This window comes from Alternaria arborescens (genome assembly GCF_004154835.1).
Source record: "Alternaria arborescens strain FERA 675 chromosome Unknown contig_6, whole genome shotgun sequence".
In the NCBI taxonomy this organism is placed as follows: domain Eukaryota; kingdom Fungi; phylum Ascomycota; class Dothideomycetes; order Pleosporales; family Pleosporaceae; genus Alternaria; species Alternaria arborescens.
In genome coordinates this window covers 1141446-1151569 of record NW_021167861.1, presented here as the reverse complement: position 1 = coordinate 1151569, position 10124 = coordinate 1141446, and the positions used below count along the sequence as shown (strand labels likewise).

General features: G+C 48.7%; 3 protein-coding genes across 3 annotated transcripts; 2 read left to right on the top strand and 1 right to left on the bottom strand.

Moving 5' to 3' along the window:
- Positions 1-1020: 1020 nt before the first annotated feature.
- AA0111_g3638 (hypothetical protein) lies at positions 1021-2580 on the top strand (the record flags this gene model as incomplete). The annotated part of the gene is made up of 5 exons (XM_028649546.1): positions 1021-1379; positions 1435-1809; positions 1857-2142; positions 2195-2359; positions 2416-2580. 5 exons carry the CDS (start codon positions 1021-1023, stop codon positions 2578-2580), a joined length of 1350 nt encoding a protein of 449 aa, XP_028509020.1.
- A 507-nt stretch (positions 2581-3087) lies between these two features.
- Positions 3088-4505, bottom strand: AA0111_g3637 (hypothetical protein; the record flags this gene model as incomplete). The annotated part of the gene is made up of 2 exons (XM_028649545.1): positions 3088-3878; positions 3932-4505. 2 exons carry the CDS (start codon positions 4503-4505, stop codon positions 3088-3090), a joined length of 1365 nt encoding a protein of 454 aa, XP_028508835.1.
- A 2260-nt stretch (positions 4506-6765) lies between these two features.
- AA0111_g3636 (hypothetical protein) lies at positions 6766-8232 on the top strand (the record flags this gene model as incomplete). The annotated part of the gene is made up of 1 exon (XM_028649544.1): positions 6766-8232. One exon carries the CDS (start codon positions 6766-6768, stop codon positions 8230-8232), a length of 1467 nt encoding a protein of 488 aa, XP_028509022.1.
- Between the last annotated feature and the right edge of the window lie 1892 nt (positions 8233-10124).

Here is a 10124-nt window from a genome sequence, read left to right as displayed (position 1 = left end):
GTTCCAAACAATGCCATTGTAGTGCAAGCTGGTGTCGGAGTCATAGTCACCTGCGTTGCGGCGATGATAGTGGGTATTACAAGAGAAAGTGTAGAAAGATACATAGTGGTTACGCGACAAGACTTTAAAAGACTGTGCCACATGTCAAACACTAAGATTAATGTGAGAGGAAGAAGCGGCTTTATTAGCTTGAGTGCTAGCTTACCTGGTTCGTGTTGCACCACAAGCTGACCGGATTGACTTGGACGAGTCTTAAGTTGGAACGTACATGCTGACCAAATAAGATAAGTCGGCGTTCTGCAAACCTGGTTCTCATTACTGTCATCCGAAGTGTATTATGATTTCCCTTTCCAGACTGATCCCACCACCCCTGCAACTTCTGCACATCTTATCGAGGGGTGGATTTTGTATATAACAGTGTGCGGACAATCACCACCGAGTCGCACCTCAAAGTACCGAATGCTATCTTACAATGTTCGGCATCTGTAGAATAGTTGCATTAGCGCATCCATCGCGTCGAAAGGCTTGCATACACATATACAGGCACCGAACCGAACCGCCCAGGACGAGGGGGTGCGAGCAGTGTGCCCCTCCTTCTCTTTCGAATTCAACCGGCACTCTTCCAAGTTCAAACCGCAGCTGCTTGTCGCAGCACGACTCAACGTCCCCAAACATGGTTCTTTTCTTGATCCTCAGCGTTTGGAATGCAATTACCGTTGTTTGCGTCATTGTTGGCTACTATGTTAGTTGGGTGATCTATTCGCGCACACTGCATCCACTTGCAAAAGTCCCTGGACCTGTCTGGCCAGCAGTATCGCGGACATGGCTTATGTACCGGATGTACCAAGGCGACTTGGAGACACATATGCGCGCAATACACAATAGGTTCGTATTGTGTTGTTGTGGGCACTGGAGTAGCGCTGACTAGCTTTCAGTGGGTATTTCCATTATCGTGGAGACTGCGTCGCTCTGCGAAGGAGGCTTGCTTGAAAGTAGCAGAACGATCTGATCATCCGAGATATGCTAATAGTTTTCTGGTGTATAGAATACGGCTCGATAGTGCGTACAGCTCCAGACGAAGTTCATGTGAGCGACCCAAAGGCCATTCCCATCATCTATCCTACCCAGCAACCTCTCAAGAAAACGGACTGGTACCTGACATATAGACCGGTTACTCTTGGTCCTGGTCCAGATCTATTTACCGATGATGATGAGAAGCACCACGCAGCTCACCGGCGAATCGTGGGTCCAGTATATACGCTAAGCAGCATGTTGAAAAATGAGCGCGCTTTGGACGACTTGGTGAAGCTGTTTGGGGACAAGCTTGGCGGCTTTGCGGATTGTCAAGATGCATTTGACTTTGGGCTATGGCTGGAAATGTGAGTCCGAAAACTATTGAGCTCATGGTGTACAAAGTCGTGCTAACATGTATAGGTTCTCGTTCGACGTTGTAGGTGCTGTATTCTTCGGCTCACCGTTTGGCTTTCTAGAAACTAGTTCTGACTACGGTAACTACATCGCCGCGGTACACACCGCCTTGCCACTAAACTCTGTCGTCGCTATGGCGCCCTTGTGGATTCGCAGATATCTACTCCAGGTAGGCGTTATGATCCCAAAGGTTCTCAAAGCGATTATTGCAACAGACGGCATCCGACAAACTGCTGTCCGAGAGACAGGTGTTGCGCAAGAACGAACATCGAATGCGAACGCAAACCGCACTGACGTTCTCTCTCAATTGCTGTCTATCATGCGAGAGAAGAACGACTGCCTCACCATTAAAGAGATCCATGTGGAGATGTGGGCTGCTGTGTAAGGGAGTGCAGAACGGTCTACCAATCTCCGCTCACACACAACAGTATCGCTGGTTCGGACAGTACCTCCGGTGCGCTTCGTGCGATCTTCTACTTCCTCATGAAGCACCCTGATAAATTAGCAAAACTGGTCCAACAGATTGACACTGCTTACCTAGACGGCACAATAACCCATCCTGTGCAATACAACCAGGCCACTAAGATGCCATACCTCAGAGCTGTGATACAGGAGTCACTAAGGCTGTGTCCACCTTTTGCTGTGCCTATAGCACGTTATGTGCCAGTCGGTGGCTTGCAGCTCTTAGGTCATCATATTCCTGCTGCCTTCAAGGTCCGTGATCGCTTGTACTTCTTGTACCACCAGATTGCTAATGTATGCCAAGGTCGGTATGAATGCAATGGTCACGCAGTTTGATGAAACTGTCTTCGGCAAAGACGCGCGAGAGTTCCGTCCAGAACGATGGCTTGAGGGCGAGGAGCGATTTAGGCTCATGGAGAAAGCGATGCTTGTATTTGGTGCAGGCACCAGAACCTGTATCGGCAGGCATGTAAGTGTCGCAATCCATATTTCAATGCAGTATCGCATTGACTGATTGTGTTCCAGCTCTCAAATGCTGAGATGTATAAGTTGGTACCACACATACTTCGTCATTTTACTGTAGAGATGGCACACGATGGGCCGTGGAAGACGCATAATGCGACGTTCTTGCTTCAGAGCAACGTGATTTGCAAAGTCAAACGGAGATCAGTTGAGAACAGACCTTTGTAGAACACAAGTCCGGGGTGGTATATATCATACTTGACATCGCATCCGTCGCTGAGAAGGATGGGCGATGGTCGTAACGACGGAATAGTGCCACGTCACAGATTGTGTCTGTTTCAAGGTTTCGTTTCGCGACGCCATGGTTTTCCACATCTAGTCATGATTTGGTATATGTGCGTTCTTTGTCAACGCTCTGTAAGAGTCTTATGTACGCATCTGCTGGAAGACCGCTAGGCCTTGAAGCTACGAGCGATATAAACCCTGCGATGCACTTGTGGGAAGATAATTCATGAACTTTCGTGCAATACCATAAATAGCGCTCCTGGAAGGATATTTCGATGACAAGTGAGCCAGAAATACAATCCAGTCATAGTACATAATATGCTGCTACAATGATGTCGTTAATAATCATTTTCATTAACATGTATATGTATCCTTGTACATAGAACGAGAGTAGAAGAAGTGGTATATCGCTAAGTATTACAAAGATTTCTCAATTGAACCAACGGAACTCTAGCTGGAGTGGCTGCACTTAGGATTGGTAGGAGGCGAGCTTCCGCCGAAGTACACCTTGTTGTACACGTTGTCGCCAGTCCATTCATCGGATGGAACCTTCGGGGGATTGGCCGGCCCACCTTCTTGCTGAGAGTTGGGGTAGAGGAAGTTGGGCGAGATGACGCTGTCAGGGCAGCCCAGCGCTGTTTTACTAAGGATGGGATCAAGAATGGAAAGAGCCCATGAGACGCCCTTGGAGATGTTCTCCTCAGTACCACCGAGTACAAGTGGAGTAATAGAGTTGATACCCTGGTATACGTCGCAGAGTAGGGTCTGGACGGACAATTTACCTGTACCGACCTGTGCGGCACCAGGAACGATGATGTTACGGGGATAGATCTGAAGGAAACCGTCGGCGATGGCCTGTACCGCGCCGTAAGGAGTATCACGACGGTACCAGTTCTCGGGCCAGCGCTCAGGGACGTACTTGAACTCCTTGGCATTCGCATCATACTCTGCGCCAATGATGCTCATAATGCTCTTGTAGTTGGGCACACCGCCTGCACCGTAGGTGCCGTTGGAGAAGAACTGTGGGTAGAAGGCGAAGGCACCCAGAGAGACAATCTGAGGGAACGGGAAGTAGTAGATAAAAGGGTTGTTTTCCTTGGTGAAACCAGCCGACTTTGCGTAGTGTTTGGCCAAGACGTCCATAGAGAACTCCTTCTTGGGGTCCTGGGCAGCATACCCGACCATCTGCTTCACGAGACGGGAAGAGAGGTGATGGTTATCACCGCATCCAAGGTAATAATCTATTACAAAGTTAGTGATTGCTGTCTGCCTTTTTGACGTTGCGATTGCATACCTTCGCGGTTGGGCGAGACATCAGCCTCCACAACCGAGTGGCGGTTGAGACCACCGATTCCGTTTTTGCCTGAGCCAAGATAGAAAGACAGTCCATCGAGATCTCCACTTCCCAAGACAGCGAAGGTGGCTAGGACCGTTGCAAGGTCTGTACCCATGTTGAAACCACGCGCAGTGGCTTCGAGAACCTGCCCATAATTGACATAACCATCGCGTGGGAGGTATCCGTAGTTGGCGAGCAAGTTGAGACCTGGGCAAGGACCACGGGAGTCGTTGGGTCCGGGGGCTTTGAACTCGTAGCCAGGCTCAGGGCGCTTATTATCTTGCTTGACAATAGCTTGGCCAACTGAGGACAGGAGTCCGTCGACAATATCGCCAAGCGACTCCAAGAGGTTGCCGACTGGGGTGAGAAGGCCACCTAGCTGAGGTTCAGCGGCACGGTTTGCAAGTTGTTCACGTTGCATCTCCGCGCGAAGGTACTGCTCCATCTCTGCTCGGGAGCTAGTACCCATCATGCCAGGGTAGGCAGCAGTGATGGCTGGCAATGCCAGAGTGATTGCTTGAGTGAACCTCATGATTCTGGCAACACAGGTTCGTGTATCTGAAGAGAGGGAAGGAGAAGAAACCAAAGATGATCCTGGCTGAAGAGCTGGAGTTGTCTGCACGGTGAGGTGGATTTATACACTTTCCGTTCGCGCAACTACTCCAAAGTGTACCCATCAGCTTGGTAGGCTCAACACGGGTAGTGTCTGTTGAGGTTTTCCACTTCGAGCATGATCTTCATAGACAGTCGCCGAGGAATTGAGTTACGCTACCGTTTTGGACGGTTGTCATCATGATCAGCAACTAGAACTGGGGAAAACCTAGTCAAAACGAGATGTCTGTACAGATCCACAGATAGGTGCGGGAGGACACGGCGATCCAATCATACTTCACCTAATTACTCTGCTCCATCATAGCCTGGTGGCTTTCTCAGCCAAGTGAGTAAATGCGAGTCAGGCTCATCGCATTCTGGTATTCGGCATAGCCTGAATGATCCACATGTACCCACACCGTAGGCCAGCAACTCGCTTAGATCCAACACCAAAACCCCGGAGCTAAGGTGAAGAATCGCGATGAGAAAGGAGGTTTTTCGATCGGTAGATACGGTTAGTATTCAGGCGGTCTGGTCAAGCCCCAAAGGCAAATGAGTTCTGCTGTGACCAGAAGAGGACCATGGTGAGATGAGCTGCTGAGAAAGTTCGTGAGAACTGTATGGAGTAAAGCTACAGATCCAGACATTTTCATAGTATATTGCTAAAAAGTAAGTGTCTACGACGAGACTGTCTCCTACGAATGGGAAAATGTCTGGGTAATAATATCGGACAATTTCGTCTGACTGACGCAGCATATCTTGGTGCACTATGCAGTAGCTTGCAGCATCGGCAGGTGGAATCATAGCGTCGGCTTTGATGTAGGACGGAGAATTTGTGCTAGTCCTCGCCGAACGCGCATGATGAACAGGGGCTGATCTAAGGCTCGTCGACATCGGCTGACTTCATTGCAGCGTGCCAAGTTTGCACAGTATTCTGATTGTTCTAGCGATACCTATGTCATCATGTTGTACATAGAATTCAGTGAACTCGCCGATTGCGCTATGATGTTGACTAGGATTAGGTCTGGAAATCGGCATGTTGTCGATACTGCATATGCCCATGGAACGAGTCGGGTAGATTCATGCGTCGATCCGGCTGATTGAGATCGACGGCGCTGCGTCCCGCATTCAGATCGAGTTTGCCTGAAAGATGATGCGAAAGTTGGAAACCCGCGTTCTGGCTGCATGGCGTTAGTCGCTCTGTTTTTGGTGTGCCTGACTGCGGAAAGGGAAAGGTTTTAACTGGCAACGTCATTACGCTACCGCGGAGCCTCCTAGCCAATGCTGATCATCAACGCTAGCTTCAACCTTAACCCGAAAGCGAGACGACGTGGCGCTTTCACTCCTGACAGCGCAGAATATGGGACACAGCCATTATGGCCAGGGGTGTTTTGAGCAGAATACATGCCATGCAGTACCAGTCACAACGACTTGGCTTCCTAGCTAGGTAATCACCAATCACAATGTTGGGAGCAAGAACCTACGTAATAGTTTGAGCATAGAGAGCTGATTCTTCGTTTGGACAGTACAGCCCACCGGCAGAATTTGCTCAAGCACACACTGCACGCGATTTCTCTTCGTATTCCACTTATGGAGCTAGACATCCAGGCTTTTCTTCTCAGACACTATTTCATCGGAAGCCTTTCATGACTGGCTTGAGAGTCGCTCAAAGACCGCAAGGTTAGCGACGACAATCCCTTTTAAAGATCATTATCTTTTTGAAAGAGTATTCGAAGAGGTATGTTGGACATTAGCACAAGAGATCCTCTCTGATTGATGAACTGTGAAAGAAGCAAGAGGTTATTGCACAAGACTACGGTGAGTACAGATACAATCCGTTGGTCTGATGCTCACCTTCGCTCTTCAATGCACAGTCATGGTAGCTGCATGCAAAGCGTCTTCGATACTAAGCAGAATGCCAAAAGTGTAGCATCACCAGAGCCTTGCAAGTGAGAGTGAGGGCACCTTCGACACGTTTGCGCTGCTGGTGAAGAAAAGCCTTACGCAAACGCCTATACGTTTGACGAAGCGGTGGAACACAAGGTGAAAGAGAGACTTTTCTTACCACGCGACGCTCACCTGAGTCAGCTGCCTGTAAAGGGTTTTCTTTTGCTTAACCCAATCTTGGGCTCATTTAGAAGGCTCCCTCGCCCTAACACTCCAGTTGACGGAGGGCTAGATTCTCCAAGAACCTGGCGGAGATGGAAACGGTAGCTGTTACCCCGGCACTCTTACCCATGACTCGTCTAGAGACATGTCTCCGTCCTTTACGGGGATATTTCGAGGCGACAACCAGTGTTCTGAGTTCTTACTGCGACTTGCTCGACTCATATCTATCATACCATGCCACCACTTCTGATGCATCACGCTTGATCATCAGGCTGTCAGCAACGAAAGAATGGGCAGAATTGCAGCCCAGGTTGCTGGGGCTACCCACGGGGACGGTCAAGGTAGTCTTGCCAGATTTTGAAGCAATTTGGGCTGAAGTAGTGGCAATTCTTGACGCTGTCCTGCTTCAAGATCCAACCAAATGCAGTCTGGAGTTCTGGAATCAGCAAGTCAACTACCGCGGTCTGAGAGTACAGCCCGTCGTCATATTAGTATGCGACACGCTCATGGATCTATCACCCGACTTCAAGGATTGGATCATGCATATCATAAACTCTCAGCCGCGCTATCATGATGTTGAGGGTGATCTCCAGGCTCAGTTCAAGGCACGTAAGTTGCTGGGCGCCAACACTATCCCCGAGATGGCCCGGATAATCACCACAATTCCTCATGATTATGAGACGATCTGGGGTGGAGTTGCTGTATTTGCCAGATTGGTCCAGCATGTGATTGATCACCACCAAGAAATGAGAACCTTCTCGAGCGGTAATCCTACTCTCAACCAGTACCTCAACGAACTAGTAGATCATCATCGCGCTCTGGTTTCCGACCCCTTCACAATAATGCCCTTAGCACTACGTCAGCAACTTGCATCGTGCGATGTCCTTGGTACAGCCAGACTGCTAGTATGGGATGCTGCGACACTCTCAGACCAACCTTCTCATACTGGCCTTCCTTGGGACATGTTCAAGAACTTCGTCAACGGTCTCATGCACGTTGTCGGTACGCTTGGACCAGTGTGTATCGGTCATGTACGAACAGCGCTCTTCATGCTTCGATTAGATTGCTTCCTGGAACCCGACGCTGCGAAAGATGACACATGGACCTGGTTACCCGAGGAATGGGACGATGAGTACGAGTCTGACGGCGAGTTTGATCCAGATGATCTACCAGAAGTCTGCTTCGAACCTATCGGTCCCACTATCAAGACCGAACAGTACGCCTTCGCTGTCACCAATATTCTTGATCTCTCTGAAGAAGACTGCTCAATTTGCCGTGATACGCTCAACGTTCATGAGACTGTACGCGACGAAGTCCCGGTCAAGATAGATTGTGGCCACACTTTCCACTACGGCTGTCTGAGTACCCTGATCAACGGTATCTCCAAGTTTTCCAATTTATGTCCTAACTGCCGGCAAAAGGTATGTTCTCGAAGACCCAAACGGCTGAAAGACGATGAAGAACTCCAGAGTGCGCGGTTTCCGGGGGAACAATATGAGGTAGAACCAGTGCGTTTTCTCCAGGACAGGTATGGCGATGTGGTTATGACGGATGAATGAGAATTCGGTTAGTACTACAATAGAGCATATTAAGAGCAATGAAGATATAGGTAGAACACCTAACAGACTACAATTCTACTTATGCTTGTAAGTATCCTTGTTGGAAGATAGTTTAGGCTGTAAGGTAGGAATTGTTGTTTCTGTACCTTTCCAGTGCGGGATGTCGAAGCGGAAGACGGGATGGGTGTCACAAATCTCGACATAGAAGTAGCTTCGGCATCTAATTAGCGCTGGGTCGCTACCGCCTCAGTTCACTTTGCCAAAGAGAGAAACTAGATATCTGAACTGAGCAGAGTACTCCTCCCTACTATAACAAAGCGTATTAGAGCTACGCAGACAGATATAGCGAATCTAGAAGTCTATGACAGTATTAATTTTTATCATCTCTCTTGTGAGGAACTAGTGTAAGCTGCAAAGTAGAGCTTGTTATCTCTACATGTTCCGTTTTTTTTCCTGTATGGAGAGGTTGATATATCTCACGTTGTAGTGCTTAATTGCTCAATATCCACATGTACGGATCCTTCCTACACATCAGTTCGTCTGTAAAATTCGATAAAAAAAGCATATCCCCATTCCCCAGTCGCACAGCCAAAGTGATCACTCCAAGGATAAATCACATCCATGACAAGGCTCTGATGAGCGTCACAACCCAAATACAGCCCAGGAAGCGCTTTTTGTTATCACAGTCATCACCGTGTGGAAAGAAGACGACGAGTCGAGAGTTAGAGGACGCAATGAACGTAGTTAAAACCATAGTAGTGTTGTTGGATCTACATATATTAAGGAAAGCTGTGATGCCATTAGTGGAAATGCTGGTTGTGGTAGGATTGTTGACGGGGATTTAGCACCACACGAGTAAGCTTGTAGGTGTCATGTTGCTTGTTAGAGACATGGGCTCGACGAAAAGCGCAGTGATAGTAAACACAGTAAATAACAGGATCAGCAGTAGCAGTATCTGCAAAATGTGCAATCAGTATCTACACGATAGGGCAATTCGAGTCAAACGCTTATACATTGCAGCATTGCCCGCATGCGGAGCCTCAGACCCGCAAGAGATACCATCATACCAGCGTTACTGCTTCAAGAGAGGATATTTTGAATACAGATATCAGTACAACTATCCCTGTGCAGTGGTAGGACTATCAAATTTATGCTAATATAGGGTGAAATGGGGTGCCAGATGCCTTTTGTTCGAGATGTTCAGATCTGATCAGCTTCACCGCTGGATATTCCATGCAGGGCTACTTCGCTGACTATCAGTCTAGAGGATCTGCCATACGCACTCTGGTAATTTTGATGAACATGGCGGAAGTTCAAGGCCGTATTTCCATCTCGTCATGCAGATCGTTGGGAGGAAAACTTCATCAAAACGTGCGAACCGGGTTTGTCCAGTTCATGAAGCAAAACCTTCTACTCAGATCAACATCGAGGCGACGTGTCAGTGGGAAGGAACCGCCTGATCAAGAGCGGGGTACAGCTGTCCGTTTAGGTTTTTGCTCGGTCTAATTTGTCACAAACGAGCTCGTTCTTGAGCACGAATGATCGTACTGGCGATCTTTGCTATGGTCATGTACTTCTGCGGCGTTGCGGCGTTGCGGCACAGCGGAGCTCGAACTTCCGAACAAAGCTGTGTGACAGGACCTGTCGACCTGATTGCAGCACACTTCGAACAAAATGCGAAGAGCGGCAGTGGCGGCGTGTTCGCATGGGGCACAGCTTATGAAGGATCGGAACGCAGCGCTTCACCGTTGCGGACGTTCCCGTAGAGGCACAGTTAGGCTTGCGTACACTGAAACACGATGGTGAACAAGTTCCCCAGAATTGAGTACAAATAGCTGCGCCGTACTTGAGATAGGGTTGGAGGCCAGATGCCTCGCCGTACGTTCACGACT